Consider the following 21,222-nt stretch of genomic DNA (forward strand, 5'->3'; position numbering starts at 1 on the left):
AACCGAACGGGACTCGTGTTCTCCCAAAGACCCGATGATATCATCATCATTCGCCACAACCCATTCAACCCCCAATCTCACCCCCCCCCCGCCCCCTACAACCCCCACGGGGGTCGTGACCCCTTGGCGGGGCCAGCAGGAAGAGGCCCTTCTCTGGGTTGCAGGCGCTCTCCGCTGAGGAGAGAGTGAGACGCGCCGGAGGGTCTGGCGCTCACCCGCCGAAAACCCCAATAACGGCGCACCAACAAATCCCAAACAGATTTAGGATTCAGCAGCAGTAGCAGCAAGCAGCAGCAGTGTCAAGCCTCGCGAAACCCCAGACTGCGCGGATACGTTTTCCTACTTTGGCAACATTTTTAAAAAATATAAAATGACGCAGTGCTTTTTAAATTGGGTGGGAAAAAAACCCTAGTATGCACTTTGTAGTGCCAATCGCAAAGACGTCGTTGCGACTCTTGAGAAGAGTGCTGGAGATGGGGAGACGTAGTGAGTTGCGAGAAGAGACGATGTCTGATAATGACGATGGAATGGCAGTCAAGATGGAGGTGGCGGAGGAGAAACGCGCTGGAGGGAATGTCCGACGGTTCGACGGGGAGACGGAGCGTTGACATCAGCTTGTGCGCAGGTCGCCGGTAGATTATTATTATCGTGGCATTGTGAGAGATGGGCGACGGTCCAGTGGGAAGCCGTTGCCATCCAGCGGCAGAGGACTGACCACTGCCGATGGTGAATGTTTGACGCAATCTGGTGACGGAATGTCGTCGATATGAAGTCGGCGGCGTCTCTCTTTTTAACCCGAGCTCTGCGAGAGTCAGAGGCTGCTCGCTCGCTCGCACGCACGTGGAGAGGGAGGCTGGGTGCTGGTGCACTGGGGAGGGAGTTCTGGCCGTGTGAGACGACTCGCCAGCCAGCGGCCCCCCGCCCGCCCCTACAGCCCGCCCCCCATCGGTAACAAGAGACGGAGCGAGTGTGCAGCCTGGCGCGTTTCTGACGCCACACTTGCCGTGGCGTGACCCTCCGCCCTCCTGCGCCGCAAGCCAGACCGACCCCCTCCCCCACCGCAGCCAGCGCCACTGTAACCGCCGCTGCTGGGCTCATATCCGTGTTTATGATCGTGGACATTTTATTAGCTTCGGGACATCGACGACGATGATGAACCATGTGCTCTGCATTTCAAAGGAAACCCACGCATCGTCAAGGCCGCTCACTGCTCTCCGCTTCACGCGCGGCATTTCCCATCAGCCCCTCGCCGCCATCGCCAGCCCCCTGGTCTTGTGGTGAACCGAATTAGCATCCGCTCAGTGCCAGCGTGTGAGTAGGCGGGCGGCGTGACCGAGGGAGAGGGGATGAAGGCAGTGCCGGATGAAGCTAGTGCAGGGCCTGTTGCGTTTGTTATAAAGTGGCCCTAAATAAAAAAAACATTTTTATTTTTTCATTTGCTATACAGCCGGATAATACTACAAATCGCTAACCTTAAACACCCAATCGTTCGTAAAAGTCGAAGGCAGTATAGTACTATAGTACTAGAGCAAGTGCAAAATCACTGAATCGGAATTGATAGCTTGAAAGCATTTAGCACGGGGCCCTTGAAAGTGCGGGGCCCTTGAAAGTGCGGGGCCCGTAGCTACATTTGTAGCTACTTGTGCTACTAGGATCATCTGGCACTGGATGAAGGTGGACGGGATGGTGGTGCGGTGGGGGGGGGGGGCGACGTGAGGGAAGGCGCTCACCTGTGGCCGTGATGGTGAGGTCGTGCGTGCGGAAGCCGTCCTGGGCGTCGTCGAGGGTGAGGGAGGTGTGGGCGAGGAGGTGATACTTGGGCCCGCTGAGAGAGACGGAAGACAGAAAACGAGGAAGATAAACGACTCGCGACATTCGCGAAGAGAGGTGAAAAAATTAGTTTTGTTTTTCTATCTCGATGAATCGTTCTCGTGACGCAGGCTGGAGACGAGGTGTTAATCGAGATTACGGCTCGGGCTTTGTCGAACATTGCTTCTCTGCTCAAATGGGCATTGGGTTATTGTTCCAGCAGCGATCCCGTGAGTTGTCGCGATTCGTGGTCGCGATTCAACTCAAGAATCGATTCTCTCTGTCTCATCTTTACCGTCTCAGTTTTTTTCTGATCTTTGGATATGAAAAAAAGCTACCCCACGAGCACATAATTTGTTTACATTGGAAATGTTCGACTCCAACGCACACGATTCGATGCGTGTACCGTGAGCCTAAGTTTCGATTTTATAAGCAACAACCCATCAAGGCACGGGTTGGCAACAAAAATAACAAAGAGCCGATGCTTGACGAGCTGCAATGCGAAGTCGAGATGTCGGTCCTTAATAAGTAACGCCAACGAAGCAGTCCTTCAAGAGCCGCACGCAGATTGCCGACCCCTGCATTAACGGGACGGCTCAAGTCGCAGAGGCTCTGTCAGACCTGCTGAGTTGGCTGGGTCAGACCACTTTCAGATTTTTTTGCACCAGTTCAGAATGTCCTGGCTTCATGTCCGTACGTATGTTGAACTTCTTTCACACCGTATGTAGCCAACCGTGCTAATCGGAGGTGCGGGGGGAAGGACAATAAACTAAACACAAAAAGCGGTTTGGAAGAAACGAGTCCACGCGTTATGCATGCTCGACTTGTGATACGAGTCAAGAGTGGGCACGGCTGGCGGGGGCAAGGGGGCTACCACCCGTCCCGGTGGCGGTGGCCTCACCTGACCACGGTGGTGACGGGCGGCGAGGTAGCGGCGGCGGCGCCGGAGGCTGGCGCGTCCCCTCGAGGCGACGTGTCCAGGGCGGCCCGGGCCCTGCGCCCGGCCGAGCGGCCCAGCGAGCCGCTGATCCGCCCGGCGAGACCCCTGGCCCCCACCTGGGTGCCGGCCGAGCCGCCTCCCACTCGGCACGAGTCTTCGGCCGCGCAGCAGCTGTAGACCTCCACGCGCAGGCGGAACGCGGGGCTCGCCTCGCGGCTGCACGTGACAGACAGACGGACAGACGGGGGCAATGGCAAATTGGTGGTGATTATTCGTAACATTGCACTTGATTGACAATGAACCATTGGGTCGATTCGTGCCGTTGAGTAAGATGATTTAACTATGAGCTGGTCCTCACTCGTCCGGGGGTCAGTGCCGACGTAATCACCGATTACAAAGCGATTACAATGTCAACAGATGAGTTCACCCCATTGTTTTGTAGATAAAGCAACACACACTCTGTATGTTTTGTCTAATTTACACGCTTAACACGATCCGTTTTTTCTTTCTGTTTTATCCGGGCCGTCCCCCACCCCACTCCTGCCCCCACCGCATTACCCCGGAAAGAATTGGCGGTTAACCGCACTAAAAAAAGGACATTTTAGGGAATTAATTGCCAGCAATCATCATCATCATCAACGGCAATGGTTGCTCCACCCTTTTTCTATTTGTAAAAGATTACTAAATCTGATCGCTGCCGCCCCTGGTGGGCAACTGGGATGGCAGCTTCCAATCAGACCACAGACGGGTCACATGACTACCCGAGGTTGTGTGCTCCAATCAGACGTTCACCACTAGACGCTTGTCTACTCTATGCCATTGCCATGCCAAGTTGCCATCGTTGATCGCTCTAAATGCGTTTCCCGGCGGCTATTGCCGTACATTTTTTCCCCTAATGCACCACGGCTTCTAGCGTGGCAATACTGGCCACACAATACAAGGATCCCCTGTATAACCTCAACAGACTTTTGGGGGCAAGTGCTGTTAGCGAGCGACTATGAAGGCTGGCACAGCGGAGAAGAGGGTGGCCAGCACCACGCCACTCCCCGGTGGCGATGTTTACACACCGCACAAGATACTAATTTGAGGCTGAGTCGACCTGGGGGAGGCCCAGGTACCGGTTTAGATAATCGTCACTGACGTTGGCGTGGCCGTGAGCGGGAAACGAACTCGGGTCGCCGTGAGCGGGAAACGAACTCGGGTCACCGGGTTCGTTAGCGCACGACGCTTACCGCTGCACCACCGCTCACACACGTGTCGCACACACACAGACAGACACACACGCGCTCACTCGCGCACCGCACGGCAAAGCCGGCCTCTCCCTTTCATCTCGTGCAACTATAAATATCGCTGTGCAGGCGCTTCAAAAGATACCAACTCTCCTCTTCTGTTGTGGTAAAAAAAAAAAGTACATTTTAATATCGAGCAACGTGCTTTTCATTTCGAGAGTATTAATGTTTAGCGTAGGTTTTCGTCCCGGTGGGGGTGGCGGGAGAGGCGCTCGAGTTATTCTCGCGAGATTTGATTAAACACGTGTGAGGATCGGGCGTCGGCGCGAGATTTATTTTTTCCCGCCGTCTCAAGCCAAGGAACATTTTCTTTTTCCCAGATCAAGCCGCTGAGCTCAGAGCGGGAACAAAATCGACCTCCTTGTTCGAGGCGCTGCTGCGACGCGCACTCAGCGACGGCCGTCAGCCTGGATCCCAGCGCGGAAGAGAAACAAAACGGCGGAACGGACCCTCGACGAAATGGAACGCGTCCGTGGGGCATCGTCCCCGGCAGGGGGATGGAGCGATGGAATAGTCTCGCGACGGATCGCATAAAAACCGAGAGGCGGCGGCGGAGATCTCGGGGGAGGCCTTGATATTGCCAGCGGATTGATCACGGCCGACGGTTACGACAACGGGGCGGGAGACGGTACTCTCTCGTGGCGGTGGCTCTCCACCCGGCCGGGCGTTCCTCGCGTCGCCTTCGTCACAAACAAGACCGTCACCCGGGCGAAGTGGACGTCGTCAACTCGAACGGAGATATGATCAAAATAGGAGCCGTGATGGGGGAAACGTGTGGGGTATTTGTAGGTTCATTGGGGGTTGCAAATATTTGCGGGGGGTGCACACGTGGATCTCGTGGTAGGGGTCCACACGTGGCTTTGCGAGAGGGGGGTGGGGCGACTTACAAGACGGCGGGAGCTTCGAAGCACACGTCCGTGACAGGAGCGGTCGACCAGGACCATCTCCGTGTCGACGATCTCGGAGCCGAGACGCAGCAGGCAAAACACGGCGTGCCGCGGAGACTCTGCCGCACGCAGACACAGACAAAGATCCCCCGCGTAGCCTTCATCAGACAGCTGGGGCAAGTGCAGTTTGCGAGGATCTATTAATGCACTGCCGAGGTCACGGTCCCAATTTGCCAACTTTTGTGACCAATATTATGCCTACCAATCGTAGGTACTGCATCGTCTCAGATGATCATGATCCATTGTTATTTATATGACGACGTTAACCCCTCTCTGGTCTTCGCACGTGATGACGTCACAGTGATGACATCACCATTGCTCTTTTTAAGACTGAATCAGGAGGATTTCTTCACAATTCTGGCTAATCGCCTGATGAGGCTGGTTGTAATCCCCAGTGAAACGTCGTACTCAAATTGTAAATGTCGTGGGTTTGCTCTCCAAACACATCGGTGTGCCGAAGTAGTAACTAATTGGCACGCTTTGTTCACGTGACAAACCTTACTAACGACACATTTATATTCACTTACCCAAAAAAAATCTCTTTAGTTGTGGATTTAAAAAATCCCACCGCAGATTTGTCGTTTTGGAAAATAAGTTACAACATCGCCCTCTACTGAGAAACGACTGCAGCCCCGCGTCTGCGAAACACCGCAGCGCCTTCCTTCGTGACGATCGCCTTGCGCTGCGAGAACGATAGCGCCAATACAAAATATACTCGCGATGTCAATGTTGTGAAGAAGACCAGCAGCGCTGTGCACGAGCGGCCTTGTGTGGCGAGCACAACGCCCGGCCGTCTTGGTCGTTACCTTCCCAGTGCCGATGTTCACGTAGCACACCGGGCGTAGGCCCAGGACTGGTCTAACATCACCCGCCACTGATATAAATGTATGGCTGTATGTATGGTGAACTTCTTTTGCACTGTACGTAGCCAACCGTGCTAATCGGAGGTGCGGGGGAAGGATGATAAAATAAAAATGATGGCCTTTTTTGGGTACTGGAAAAGTGTCCCGGATAGTTTGAGGATCACTGGTGAGATTTTACTTTAAAAATATTATTTTTAATAGTATATGCGTAGTTTGTCTCTTAATTGTGATTTTTAAATATGTTATTGTTAGTTTTAATGTGAGGTTAGTAACACTTAGCCTCAGCCTGTGCTCCGGTTGGCTGGCTGGCTGGCTTAAAAAACAATCGAAATGAAAACTCACCACCCTTGTTCTTGAAGTGTTGCGTGTCCTTCCACATCAACGGAATTCGGATATCTGTTGGGACACAGAAGAATTAAACAAAAAAAAACCCTTCAGCTCTCCCAGGTTACACGTTAGAGCATTAGGCTGCTGTTATAAATTTCCACTTGATAGGCTACTTTGTTGAGCTATCACTTGTGGCCAGGTCGCTTCTGAAAAAGAGCTGTATAACTCGGTGGGCCTTTATCCGGTAAAATAAAAAAATCGGTCAGTTTTAGTTTATGAACTCAACCATGAGCTCGGCAGCGATTACTGTCACGAAATTGGGACAGCACGCGTCACTGCTGGAAGGTGACGATCACCGGTGGTCGAGACTAACGACCGAGCGGAGGTCAAAGGTGAAAAAATCGTTTTCGAGCACGTCAACCACGGAGACGGAGCAACGAAATTAGCTTTCGTGTGCAGTGCCGTGGCCAGGGGTCGGCAACCCGTCAAGTGGGCAGACATTTATATATATGTAAACATTCTTAAACATAATTTAACAAAGATTATTGTTTAAATATGGCAGGCGATGGGTCACTATGGAATGTCTTGGCGACGACAAAATGTACAACAAGTCAAACTGTATTGTTGAAGAATAACCAAGGGGGGAAATAAACTAAACAGACGTGGTTAATTCCTTCTTTTGCAGAATGTGTTTGTCGTCTGCTGTAAAGCTGCCATGTTTGTGTACAGGTAGCTCGGCGTGTGATGTGGCTTGCAAACTATTTTGGTCAAAGACAAACACAATGGCTCTTCTTCTTCTTTGAAAGGTTGCCGACCCCCAAACTCGACGGTCCGTTGCATCGCGAGACCATGAGAGGTGGCGACGGAGTGGAGAGATCACGATCGCTCGTGATGACTACAAAGTATATAATTATTACTATTATCATAGACCCAGCAGCGGCGCGGCTCACAGCTGTTCGCACCTGTGATGGCGACGGTGCCTGTGCAGGAAACTCTCTCCTGGGGGCCCCCGTCCGATGACCTGGACAGGAGGAAGAGACGTGGAGTGAAGGGGGGTGGGGAGGAAGGACAATTTTAAGAGTGCGGTTGGCTACGTACGATGCGAAAGAAGTTCAACACACACACGTACATTCGGTATGTGCGGACATACAGAGACGTTTCTGTGTGACGTCGCGTGGTTTCTGCATCGGGACCGGTACCCGCAGGGTAACCCCTACCAGTGGGTACCCACGGATGCTTCCAGAGTGTAGCCGTGCCCCTGGGCACGGGGCGATGTTTGTCAAAGGGAGCAAAACGCAAATTGAAAGACACGCACTATTTTCGTCCCAATATTTTCGTCTCAATATTTTGCGGGTGTCTTTTAGCCGTACCTCACAGTGCCCGTGGCCCTGCCTACGTCAACAAAGCAGTCGGGGGGCAGGGGGCCTTCATCCAGCAGTGGATCGATAAAGGGCTGCAGGTTACGCAGCAGTATTTATCCCGAACGCCGTCGCACGTCGTGACAGTAGCTTACGAGTCCATCCTGGACGTCGCTGTAAATCCGCTTATTCCGGGTCGTTTAGAAACGAGTGACCGTGGCAATTGCAATCCTTCTGTAATCCCATTAACGGCGCTAATTATAGCAACGCATTTGCTTAATTGTGGATAAATGGGCCCCGCCATGAGCAGATCAGCAGGGGAGTTGAAGGGACGTCATTTGTGGAGACTGAGTGAAGACTGGGAGTTGTCTGCCGAGAAATAAATTGTATTTCTTTTATCCCCGCTCGTTCTTTATGCATTTCAAATATCAGACACCCACTCGTGTCGAACCTTGCGAAATCCACGTGCGAGTGGCAGGTCTCTCTCTGCCAACGCGAGAGTTGGCTGCGGCGCGCGCCGTGAGCGGGGCGGCCCCAGCGGCGTGCGCAAGCGGACGAGCCCAATGAGCGCAAGCGGGCACGGCGGTGCCCGTCTGTGCAAGCGCGATCGATTCCTGAGCGGTTTTGAATCGCGAGCGCCGGCCGACAGGGCGGGGGTGGGGGGGGTCTTGCACCGACCTGCGCTGAGCGCGCCGCAGCACCTGCGCCTCCTGGCGCCGCTGCAGCTCGGCCATGCACGCCAGGACGCGCGCGTCGCACACCAGGAGGCTGCGCGCCGCGTCCAGCGCCTGCTCGGCGCGCGAGCACGCCGCCAGCAGCCGGCACGCGCCCTCGCGCACGCGCATCTCACGCTCGATGCGCGCCTGCAGCCCCGCGTCCTGTCGACGACACGCACGGCACACGGCACACGGCACACGACACGCATGGCACACGGCACACGGAGGTGCGTTAGAGCAGACGTCAAAACCGAAAAGTTCAAGGTTGGGAGGTCGTCCATGACTGCGACAGGCAACACGCAAAGACAAAGGTCCCCCCCGTACAGGTTCTCTTAGGGAGAATGTTGTTAGCGGGCACCTATTAAGGCTGGCATGGCACACAAGGAGGTCTCCCTAGTGTTGATGTTTATACACATGGTGCCGGTTACTAAAGGCGGCGCAGGGGCAGGCTCAAATATTCGCCATTATTATCGGTCGTGAACGTGAATCGAACGTTGTTCACTGGGTTCATAGCGCAGTGCGATAACCACTGCGCCACCACCGCTCCCCACACATGATGATGATGGTGGTGAGAGATGGTGAAGGTGGCGATGGTGGTGATGATGGTGGTGGTTACGACGATGACGACGAAACAAAAATCCACCGTCCAGGGCCCTCGTGTGTTCTGCCGGTGGATCCGGCCCTGTGACGAAAACTCAAGATCCCGCGAAGCTGTCGTAAGCGGTGGAGCCGCGCTAAGCGCCGCTAATCCGAGCGGCGTGGGGTCCCTCTCAGTCCGGATTCCGGGGCAAGCCACGCGAACCCACGCTCGCTAACCCTCCCCACCCCCCCGCCAATCCTCCACGTAACCAAACCTCCCAGCCCCGTCAATCCCCACCGAACCACCCCGCCCACAATAAGACGATGGCTCAAGGATAGTTGTGGGCCGGGACAGAAAGAGTCATTGGTGTATCGTCGCCAAACATTTTGGGGGGGTGGGGGGGGCTTAGGAGAAATGCAAGGAGGGAGGATGGCACGAGCACCGCGGTGGCGAGATGTTAACTACCTCGCCTGGTGCGCAGGAGATCGGGTGTTCGATGCCGACCCAGGCGCCTGCTGTATATTTGGAGTTTGCATGTCTCTCTCCCCGTGGCCGTGTGGATTTTTTTCTCCGGGTCCTCCGGTTTAACCGTCCACATATAGAAATGTGCGTTTGGAGCACTTCGATTATTTGGCTGCTATATGTTTTCACATGATAAGACACTTCGTTGAGCAATCGTTTGTGGCCAGGTTGCTTCTAAAAAAGAAGCTAATAAGCTCAGTGGGCCTTACCTGTAAAATACACATTTTTTGTGTGTAATTTGTTCACCTTTCCTATACTTTGCACTCCTATCGTGTTTTTGTATCGTTGTTGTAACTCTCTGACCCGCCCCGACTGGACATCTGAGTAAAAAAGAGCTTCATAGCTCATCGGATTCCTCAGTGGGAGGCTGCACGCCCCGCTTTGTACCCCCGGTAGCGAATCCGCGCATTACGGCGGCCTCCGTGGGAATTTCAACCGGAAGCGGCTGTGTTCATCCCTTGGGATCGCCGCACCCGAATAGCAGCGACCACTAACCCGACCACAAAGCGTCTCCAAAACCACGCTTCACCGGTTTGCCATTAACACTGGTCTCAGAAACATGCACACAAGGCGGACGTTTCGGGCAATGGCCCTTCTACAGAGAGGAAATAATGCGGACAGCCAGAGAGATTTCACCGAGAACGTGAGCTCGTGTAAAATAAACGTGGTTGCATCGCAAGAGCGTGAGAGGCCGTCATCCAGCAGTTGATAGATCACGGCTGACGACGACGATGATGACGATGATGACAATGATAATGATGAAGAAGCCTTGGCAGAGACGTGCAAGGTTAATCGAGGACAGAGCAAATTGAACCCGGCGATGCGGTCGTGCGTGAGGATCGCCGCGCGTGAGCAACACAACCGGACGGCGTTCGATGTCCGCGGAGTTTGGGGGGGGGGTGGCGTGCCGGCGGTGGGGGGGGGGGGGGGGCACGTGCACCCTCGCGCGCTCCGTCGTGATCGTGAGTGACCGTGGCATGGATCGAAATAGAAAGAAAAAACATCTAAAATCCCCTAGCGGGACCCGGTGGCAGGGCAGGTGCTGGGCTTAGGCGACAGCCACCACCGACAAAAATACATAACAAAATTAAATCCCCGGCAGAATGTTGAGTGCGGAGAGAGTGGCGGAGCGTCCCCACCCCGTGCCCGACCCCAAAATATCGTCCGTCAGCGCGGTGCTCGCACCCCCGTTTGGGTGTTCCCCTGGACGGTGTCTCGATTAATTGGGGTGTCTCTCGAAATCTGCGAGGCGACTGAATCAGGGCCCCAAGCTGCGCAAGCAAAACAAACCAAAACAAACCAACATATATATTCTTGGTTCTTTCGGTAAAGTCACGTAGAAGGGAAATAATAAAATAATAAAAATATAAAACAAAAAAAATTCTCACGACGTTTCGACTGCAACTGCTGTGGATTTCACACCTGATGATGATTGCTTGTGTTGCAGTCGAAACGTCGTGACAATTTATATTTTTTTATATTGATATTATTATATTATTTATCTTCTACGTGACTTTACCGAAAGAACCAAGAATATGAATCCCTCCAGTCACGAAAGCTTTAAATCAAAATTAAACCAACATATAGATAACAAAAATAAATGAATTGTTCGTAAAATCAAAGGTGCAAGCAGGGATTTATTTAAGCCGGATCCATCCGGGCCGGTGACATGTTTCCTGCGCTCGGCACACCACATCCAGTATACCCCTCGCTACGGCACACTGCAACTCTGGTCACGAGCCACCTACTCCAGCCTACGAGCGACCGGGAAAATTAATCCGCGCCCGGCACACCACATCCAGTATACTTATCACCACGACTGGGCTATTACTGTCGTCACGAGCCACCTTCTCCAGTCGACCAGCGACCCGGAAAACCTTCGATGAGGAGTGGCTTAAGCCCTCTCACGCGAAGTTAAACATGAACGCATAACGTGGCGCGCACTCCACGCACGGTGGAAGGAAGCGTCGCCAATGTTCTCTGCGCGGTTCTTGTGGAGCATCGGAGCCCCCCCGCTCCCGTTCCCTGTGCATCGGCGAATTTAATTGAGGCAGTAAAACACCGCCCGTACGAGGCAGGCGCGTGCGGCGCGAGTGTAGAGCAGCAGCAGCGGTTTATATAACGAGCCCGTAGCGAAAGGGGGGGCCGTAGTAATTGTTCATTTAAATCGCTGGGATTCATTGGCAATGGGCTCGCGCACAACAGCGCACACTCTATTCAGGGCGATAATATGTTACTTGTTAGCCCGTCCTAGGGCGGAAGCTGTAATATTAAATATGTACATTAACGTTTTATTGCGTGATTGTTCATTTTCTTAGGAAATGTAGCACATGAATACATTTTTCTTCACTTATTAAATTAAGGACTTTGGAATATTTCTCGGTCTACGATATTTTGTGTGAATCTCGTTCGCTGTTCAAAAGGTTTCCCTGCAGTTGCTATCCTTGATGAACACTTTGATCCGCTGAGGATATTTAGATCAAGACAGCGCTTTTTATTGGTTGGAACCTCCTGGTTACACCAGCCCACAGGGGATTATTGTGTCCGTCCGTCGTGCAGGGAGGGGCTGGGTGGGGAGGGGAGGGTGGGGAAGGGCTGGGTGGGGAGGGTGGGGCTGGGTGGGGAGGGGCTGGGTGGGGAGGGTGGGGAGGGGCTGGGTGGGGAGGGTGGGGAGGGGCTGGGTGGGGAGGGTGGGGCTGGGTGGGGGGTGGGAGGGGTGGGGCTGGGTGGGGAGGGGCTGGGTGGGGAGGGTGGGGCTGGGTGGGAAGGGGAGGGGCTGGGTGGGGAGGGTGGGGAGGGGCTGGGTGGGGAGGGTGGGGCTGGGTGGGGAGGGGCTGGTCACCCCGTGGTGGCCTTATAAAACTCAACATTTAACCTACTCACGCCGGCTTGTGCCCGCCCTCACAGTCGGGCATATTTGCGGAATACACCACGCCGCTGTTGACCCTGGCCATTGACCGAGCAACCCAACGTTCCTATCAGCTCCCTCCGCAGGAATGTGTTAGACACTGTATAGGGGCAGTGTGATCTGCAGAGGGGGCAAATCTAGCTAGCATAAAGGCAAAAGAAGCATTAAAATTGGTAACATTTTTGACCAGTGACTCTTCGGTGTCTTACACAATAGGCAAAGGCGAACAATCTCTGTGGCTGTATAGTTTGAAAAAACGAGTAACTTCACTTTAGCACTGTTTACAAATCACCTGAAGCTGTTAAGTGACAAATTAATCTTCACCGATGGACGTTTGATAGCGAAGAGTGAATAAAGTAGAGTGCTGATACTGTCTGAAGTAACTTAGCAAATAACGAAGTGCAAAGCGAAGCATTCGAGTTACGAATAAATTGATCAGAGTATAATTTTATCTTGTCTCAATGTAATGGCAGGGAATATTGAAAAAAAAGAATGTCATCAAACACTTCACTGCATTTCACTGTAGCACTATATTAATGGCAGTGAACGTTGCACTAAAGGAAGTCATAAAGCACCTCGCAGCAATTGACCGGACCACTGCATTAACGCGTGACGCAATGTCGCAGTAGCAATGTATTTGTAATGCGGGCGCGGGCGACCTCCCGGATGTGACGTCACGGAGAGGTGGAGTTAGGTGACGTGGGAGCAAGGTTAAGGTTCTTAAGGGATGAGACCGGAAGAAGACGGGAGAGAATGAGAGACTGGACAAGAGTAAGGCCACGTTGGGCGAAGCCAGGAAGAGTGGCACCGTCGGCCAGCGGTGGCCAGCTAAGGGAGCAGCCAGCGGAGCTGCGGGAGAAGTCAGCAGTGGGGCTGCTGGAGAGAGAGAGCGGTTGAGGAGCTGCGGTGAGCACAGCAGGCGAGGCTGTGTGTGAGAGACAGCAGCAAAGCTGCTAAGAACTACGGGAGCGACCAAGGAACAGCCGCGAGGTTGTCAGAGGCTACGAGAGCGACGAAAAGAGGAACTGCAGCGAGTGCAGCCAGTGGGGCTGCGTGAGGGTAACAGTGGCGAGGCTGCTGGAAGGTTACGAGAACTATGGGAGACGTGACGAGGGTAACAGCAGTATCAGCGCAGTGCGGAAAGCCTCATAGAAGGACAGCCGTGTGGGTTACGAGAAGGAACCGAATAAAGGACACCAAGCCAGACTTCGTGGTCGAGTCCTTTATTACATTGGTGTCGGAAGTGCAACGGCATGTCGAAACAAGTGAGAAAGAAAAATGTTCCAGCGCCAGCATCGGCTTGTTCGTCCGAAGACGACGACTTCCCTCCAACCATGGATCCTGCTGGGGTGGTGGAGGAGAGCCCTGCTGAAACGAGCGCGGGGACTGGGGTTGAAGATGTAGCCGCAGTGTCGGGGCCGCCGACAACATCAGACGCTGATCCGCGATGGCTGCAGGTGGCGGAGCAACTGGAGACTCTCAAGGACGTCCTGGGCCAATTGTGTCATCTCGTCACCCCAAGGACGGCGGCGGTGAGAGCGGAGAGTGCTCCACAGGCCGCCACAGTATCTTCGCTCCCGGCGCCATCAGCCACGCGGCAGGAGGCCGCCATCTTGCGCGTTCCGCGGCGGGAAACCGCCATCTTGACCACGCCGCGGTTCGACGCCATTTTGAATTTGCTACCGGAGGAGCCATCGGCGGAGGGCGGTGTAAAGAGAAGTCGGAGTCGCCATCTCACCACGGTCAAAGAATTCGCCATTGGGGGCGACTGGAGCGCTTTCGCCTGCAGATTCTTAGCGGCGGTCCGTTCTGCGAGATGGACCGATGCTGAGGCCTTAGAAGTGTTGCCGACTCTTCTGGACGACGAATCTGTTCGATTTTTTCGTTCCATTAAGGCCGAAAAAAAGAAGACATTATATGGAGTTTTTCAAGAAATGGCCGACGCCTACGAGCCACCTGACGACGCGCATCGGCGATTTGCTCAACGACAACGAGCGCCCGAGGAATCGCCCGTGGCATACAGGGGTGCGGTGCTTGATTTGGCTATGGCCGCGTATCCAGAAACAACACCTGACCTGCTCGAGCCTCTCATCTTGGGCAAGATGCTCGAGCTGTCGCGGGATCTTGGGATTCCCATGCCGGTGTGTGGGCATGAGAAGCTCACTTCCCGGGCGGCGGCAAAATGTCTGGATGCACAATTCAACCTCCGACGGTGGAAACAAGTCGCGGCGTGGACAGGGGGGCCCGTCGCAGAGGGTGGCGCTCTGGGTTGGGACCCTACAAAGTCGGTATACGTGCCGGATGGGGGGGGCCCTCAGGAGCTGACGGCCGCCTCTGGGCCATGGTCAGGCCGCGGTGGGCCGGCCTCTCGCGCTGCACCACCGGTACGGGGCCGGCGGGATGCAAGGCCTGCGCTTCGGCGCAACGACGCCGATTGTTTCCGCTGCGGACGGAGGGGCCACTACGCGAAGGACTGCTGGGCCCGCATCCCGGGTCCGCCGCAACAGGAGGCCTCATCAACGGCCAAGCCGACCAAGGAACCACCGAACCAGGCAAGTCGGCACGCACCAGACACCCGGCAAGGCTTTGCACCTCACCCATCACCTTCGTTGTGCGATCCGAATGTTGTTGTTGATGAGAGGCCAGCGACGGGGCCTTGTCGCTCGGTGACGCAGTGGCGCAAGTTGGCACGGAGGGTTGTCGCGGCCGCTACGGGTTCGTCCACCGTACCGGGGTCTATACAAGGGGTGGACGTGCGCATTCTAGTCGATTCCGGCGCGTTCGCCACTATCATTTCGGATGTCATTTTCCATCTGTTGGGCATCCCACCCGGGGCCGTGCGTCCGGTTTACGGGTCATGCGTCGCTGCGAACGGGGGTAGCATGGGCATCGTGGGCCAGGTGGACGCTAAAATAACTATTGGGGAGGTGTCGGCCTCGGGCATGGTGTTGATTTCAAGGTCCTTGGCAGTTCCATGTTTATTGGGCACTGATTTCCTGGCTAAAATGCCTATTTTGATTAAAATTAATGAGAATTATATTGAACTGCCAGGTGCCCGTCAAATCTCCTTTCTGCCCTCGCCCTGGGGGCGACCTGCTTCAGCCGTACAAGTGCAGGCGCTGTCCGTGGCATCTGTTGACATCCCACCTGGCTCACAGATGCTTATTCCCTTGCGGTATCGGAAGCCCCTGCCTGATCGGCTAGGAGCGATTGGGGTTTTGTTGTCTCCGTCTGCCTCGATAACGACCGGATTGGCGCTGGTTGGGGCACAGACCATCGTCCGGCCGGATCAATTACCTTTTTTACAGGTGCTCAATGCGGGTGCGGAAACCGTCTGCGTTCCGGCTGGTACGGTCGTGGCACATGCCACGACGGCATTTACGGCTCAGGATTGTTCGCATAGCCAGGGGGTGGTTGCTGGGGTTTCTGAGCCGGTGCCTTCAGATGATCGCTGGATTGCTAAATTATGTGACGGAAACTCTTCCCTGTCCGTCGATCAACGTGGTGCGCTTCACAAATTGTTATTGACATTTTCGGATGTATTTAGCTCCGATGATTTGGATTTGGGGCGCACCTCGTTGCTTCACCATCATATTGATACAGGCGACGCTGCCCCTATTCGGTTGAATTCGCACCAAATGAGTCCCGCCGAGCGAGACCACGTTCGGGGGGCGGTGGAGGACATGTTGGCTGCGGACATTATATCGCCACCTAACAGCCCTTGGGGCGCGCCTGTGGTTTTGGTCAAGAAAAAGGATGGCACATTGCGATTTTGTGTTGATTTTCGCAAATTGAATAAGATTTCAGTGGCAGATGCGTATCCCCTGCCGCGTATGGACGACTCCCTCGATGCATTGTCGGGGGCCAAGTTCTTTTCCACACTGGACCTCTCTTCGGGATTTTGGCAGCTTCCCCTTGACGAGCCCTTGCGGGAGAAAACCGCATTCCGTACGCCACAGGGGTTGTTTCAATTCAACTGCCTTCCGATGGGGCTGAATGCGGCCCCTGCCACATTTCAAAGGCTGATGGAGCTCGTGTTGACGGGGTTGCAGTGGGAGACATGTCTCATATATTTGGACGATATTATTGTCTTCAGCCGCACATTTGACGAACATTTAAGGCGGCTGGTGACGGTGTTCACGAGGATGCGCTCCGCCAATTTGAAATTCAAACCAAAGAAATGTCACCTACTGCAACGGTCCGTCCGTTATTTGGGGCACATCGTGAGTGCTGAGGGGGTGTCCACGGACCCGGAAAAAACGGCGTGCGTCCGGGATTGGCCTACTCTGGCCACCGTGGGGGATGTACGTCGATTTTTGGGATTTGCCTCATATTATCGAAGGTTTGTGCCGAATTTTGCGACGATCACGAGGCCCTTGCACCTCCTTACGGGTAAGGGACGTAAGTTTGCGTGGGGACCGCCGGAGGAGGCGGCCTTTCAGAGTCTGCGCGATCTGTTGGCTACGGCCCCAACATTGGATTATCCCGATTTCGATCGCCCATTCATTCTTGATACGGACGCGAGTGACACAGGTATTGGCGCGGTATTATCCCAGTCTAGAGGGGGCGTAGAGCGTGTCGTGGCGTATGGTAGCCGGGTCTTGTCTCCCGTGGAAACCCGCTACTGTGTCACTCGCAGGGAACTCCTAGCCGTTGTTTTTTTCCTACGTCAGTTTCGACCGTACCTGTACGGCCGTTCCTTTATCGTACGAACGGATCATGCGGCCTTGCAATATGCCCTTAAAATGGATCAACCTTCCGGCCAGCTGGCGCGTTGGTTGGACACGCTACAGGAATTTTCATTTCAAATTCACCATCGCAAAGGGGTGCGCCATGCGAACGCAGACGCACTTTCCAGATTGCCGCAGCGCTCCCCTTGCAAATGTGCGTCGGGGACGCATAGATGTACGCCCAGCCTATCCCCCCCTCAGCCGCTGGTGTTGGCTGTTGAGGAGTCAGATGCTCCTGTGGAACTGGGGCCGACTGATGGGGTTTTGAATCTGCCACGGTCTGTTTGGATACGGGAGCAGATGATGGATGAGTCGTTAGTGTCCTTGCGGAAGCGATCTAAAGTGGAGATTGGGGGTCCGGTTACGGAGGGTGCGCCGGAAACCGCGATCCGGGATGGTCTGCTCATGTGGAGGGAAGGTCTCCAGGAGCGCTGGCGTCTGGTAGTGCCTGCGTCCCTGCGATACGAGTTGATTAGAACTCTCCATTGTGACACGCTATTACATCTGGGTGTGCAGAAGACCTTGTTGACGTTGCAACGTCATTATTTTTGGCATGGCATGGCGACGGATGTCGTGGGGCACGTCCGCGCGTGCCCTGATTGTGCCCGACGTAAGCCACCTAAACATCCTTATGTGCCGCCTTTACAGTCAATTCAGGTGTCTCGGGTTAATGAATTGGTGGCACTGGACATTTTGGGACCTTTCCCACCATCGGCGAGGGGTAATAAATATTTGCTGGTCGGGGTTGAGTACCTCTCCCGTTGGCCGATGGCCTGGCCGTTGCCCGACCAATCGGCCGTGGCCATTACCGACGCCTTTTTGTTCGGATACGGTATGGACAAGGGTGCGCCGGAGAGACTCCTCACGGACCAGGGCCGAAATTTCTCTTCTAAATTATTGGCGGAAGTGTGCGCGGGCCTAGGGACTAAGAAGGTCCGGACATCCCCATACCATCCGCAAACGGATGGTATGGTTGAGCGGCTAAACCGGACATTGTCTGCCATGCTGTGCCATACGGTGAGTGAACAACAATCGGATTGGGACCTGCACATCCCGGGGGTGCTTTCGGCGTACAGGATGACTCCTTATGCGGCTACGGGTTATTCGCCGTTTTACCTTATGTATGGTCGGGAAAACGTGCCGCCGATGGATGTGCAGCTGGGAACCGGTGTGAGGGGACCTTGTAAACCACTCCCTGACTACATTCGGGACACTGTTCGCCGGGTCTCGGAGGCGCGGGAGAGTGCCCGCGTGGCTACGGCCAAAGCCCAAGCCCGGAATGAGAGGTATGCGCGGCGTTCCAAGGGGGAATGCCCCTGGAAGGTTGGGGACCTGGCCTGGCTCCATTGCCCGCAGGTGCGGCCGGGTACCTCTCCCAAATTTCACAAACCTTGGCAAGGGCCCGTCCGCCTCATTGAGGTTCTTAACCCTCAGTCGGCGCGTGTTCAGATTGGTTCTCGCCGCTGGTTTGTTCACACGTCGCGCTTGAAACCGTATGTTGCTCCCCTACATGATGCGTCATCTCCCAATGTTGCCTTGCCGGGGTCTGTTGCTGCCGACTCTCCCCCGCCTGCGTCCATTGATCTTGCTAGAGCGCCTGTCATACCTGTTCCAGGCAGGCCGGCCTTGACACCACGGGGGACGAGGGGCCCTGCTCGGAGGGTGCCTGCCAGGTCTGCGGGAACTTCGAGCCCTGCAGCCCTTCCGACCCCGCTGCAGACACATCCGCGGGACACGCCCGAGACTAATCCTTCAGGGACACGGGACGTTGGTGGACTTTCAACAGCGACAGGGGGATTTCACCCTGTCACTCTTCAAACTCCATCATGTTCCCGTTCCGCGGGTGGGCCGCTGACCGTCCGGGACGGGCCGGCGAACCGCACACGTTCTAAATCCCTTGTGTTTCGTTGATTGTTACGTTGCATTATTGCTCTTACTGTGTATTTATTGCCTGCTTCTGGTACGTTCCTTGATTATTATGTTGTGTTGATTGTTCTTACTGTTATATTGCATGCTTGGTGTCCTTTGGTGTGTCAGGGTCGGTTTCGCCCGCATTACTGTTGGTGTTGTTCAGCCGAGGTCGGCTGGGTTTTTCTCCATGGGGGAGGGTGGTGTAATGCGGGCGCGGGCGACCTCCCGGATGTGACGTCACGGAGAGGTGGAGTTAGGTGACGTGGGAGCAAGGTTAAGGTTCTTAAGGGATGAGACCGGAAGAAGACGGGAGAGAATGAGAGACTGGACAAGAGTAAGGCCACGTTGGGCGAAGCCAGGAAGAGTGGCACCGTCGGCCAGCGGTGGCCAGCTAAGGGAGCAGCCAGCGGAGCTGCGGGAGAAGTCAGCAGTGGGGCTGCTGGAGAGAGAGAGCGGTTGAGGAGCTGCGGTGAGCACAGCCGGCGAGGCTGTGTGTGAGAGACAGCAGCAAAGCTGCTAAGAACTACGGGAGCGACCAAGGAACAGCCGCGAGGCTGTCAGAGGCTACGAGAGCGACGAAAAGAGGAACTGCAGCGAGTGCAGCCAGTGGGGCTGCGTGAGGGTAACAGCGGCGAGGCTGCTGGAAGGTTACGAGAACTACGGGAGACCAACAGCGGAGCTGTTGGCGTGACGAGGGTAACAGCAGTATCAGCGCAGTGCGGAAAGCCTCATAGAAGGACAGCCGTGTGGGTTACGAGAAGGAACCGAATAAAGGACACCAAGCCAGACTTCGTGGTCGAGTCTTTTATTACATATTTAAAGGATGTTCAATTACTTGCAGTCCACTGCTCTGATACTTGCTGATCTTCCGCTTTCGCTCGCTGGGGTTGAAAACAATTGGAGTTCGATGCAGTGTCTGCAACGTAGCAGAGAAATGTTCATCGTAGCGTAATTCGGAAGCGTAAAGTCGACTTGCCTTTTGATGGACGTGCCGAAGAAACAAATAAAGGCACCAAATGCACCGCGATGCAGCGTAGAATTATTGTTTGCCTTCACCTTCTATAAAGATAAGTTAAATCGAAAGCGAATTTGCGTAAAAAAATTATGATAGCCGCCGACCTTCTTCTGCGTTAGTCAAATAATTCAGAGACACGTGAATACTAATGGGGGGGGGGGGGTGGTGGTCGCATGAGTGACGTCACGCACGGGACACACACACGCAGCCATTTTTGACTCGTTATATTAGTTGCTGCGTTGATTTCTTTATTAGCTTTACTGTCCACAAAGAAAGGTCAAAATGAAAGCTAATTTGCGTAAACAAATTTTCGTTTCCGCTCCACCTTCTTCATGCGGAGTGACGTCACCCGTTTATGATTATTAATGAGGTGGGGGGGGTCCATGTGGAGGACCCCACCTGTTCATGATTATTAATGAGGGGGGCTGGTCGACGTGGAGTGACGTCACGCGCGTTACACACAGACATTCTTGGCTCATCATATTAGTGATATGTATACACGCACGCGCTATAAACGTGCCCATATATACTACTCGCTATATACAGCCTTACCAGGCTGTTGGGGCCCATTGCTGTTAGCGAGCAGCACCTATGAAAGCCCGCACGGCGCACGAGGGAGTGGCTGACCAACACCATTCCCCACCGCCTTTGTCTCCCGAATGACGGTGTTTACACACCGCACCAGCTACTTATTTGCGGTTGAGTCGACCTAGGCGAGGTCCAGGACCGGTTCAGATACTCGTCCCTGGTGTTGGCCGTGTGTGTATACACAACACACGATATACACACAGATGCACACGGGGTGGAGTGGTGACGCGGTGGTTAGCGCGCTAAGCTGCACAGTACGTAAACCCAGCGACCCAAAGTTGTATTCCCGGCTGTGGCTATAATGTGAGTGGTGAGAGATATCTGGACCGGTGCTGGGTCCCGCCAGAACCAGGCCCTCATCATCCAGCAGTGGAATGACAGAGGGTTATAATACATTAGCATTTTACATTTAGACCATAGGTTCCTCTAAGAGGATTACCAGTGTCGACTCAAAACCAGATTTCAGAGGTAGAGAGAATTTCAAAACGCAATGGGGGAAGTGAAACACGTCCCAGGAATGTGCTGAATTCAAGGAAAATAAGGATTGGAGAAGGCAGCTGCTCACAAAAACAGCTGTTGATCAATGACAACACTTATTTGAGTTAACAGGCGAATGTCAACATTTTTTTAAACAAACAAATAAATACCTTTCAAACCTCCACCATGGAATCATCTGGCTACCAACTCACGATCGGTCCTTCCCTGACTAACTGAATGAT

At 54.2% G+C, this 21,222-nt stretch overlaps 1 protein-coding gene across 1 annotated transcript in view; it reads right to left on the reverse strand.

Moving 5' to 3' along the window:
- The window catches only part of LOC133343501 (rhotekin-like), a 45,349-nt gene that overhangs the window by 16,081 nt on the left and 8,046 nt on the right, over positions 1–21,222 (reverse strand). The window contains 7 exon segments of the mRNA XM_061553161.1: positions 1,731–1,825; positions 2,711–2,965; positions 4,926–4,960; positions 4,962–5,044; positions 6,191–6,244; positions 7,138–7,196; positions 8,212–8,411. Coding sequence (XP_061409145.1) covers positions 1,731–1,825; positions 2,711–2,965; positions 4,926–4,960; positions 4,962–5,044; positions 6,191–6,244; positions 7,138–7,196; positions 8,212–8,411 — 781 coding nt within the window.

This window comes from Lethenteron reissneri, chromosome 17 (assembly GCF_015708825.2).
Source record: "Lethenteron reissneri isolate LAM-NWPU_2019-01 chromosome 17, ASM1570882v1, whole genome shotgun sequence".
Classification (NCBI taxonomy): domain Eukaryota; kingdom Metazoa; phylum Chordata; class Hyperoartia; order Petromyzontiformes; family Petromyzontidae; genus Lethenteron; species Lethenteron reissneri.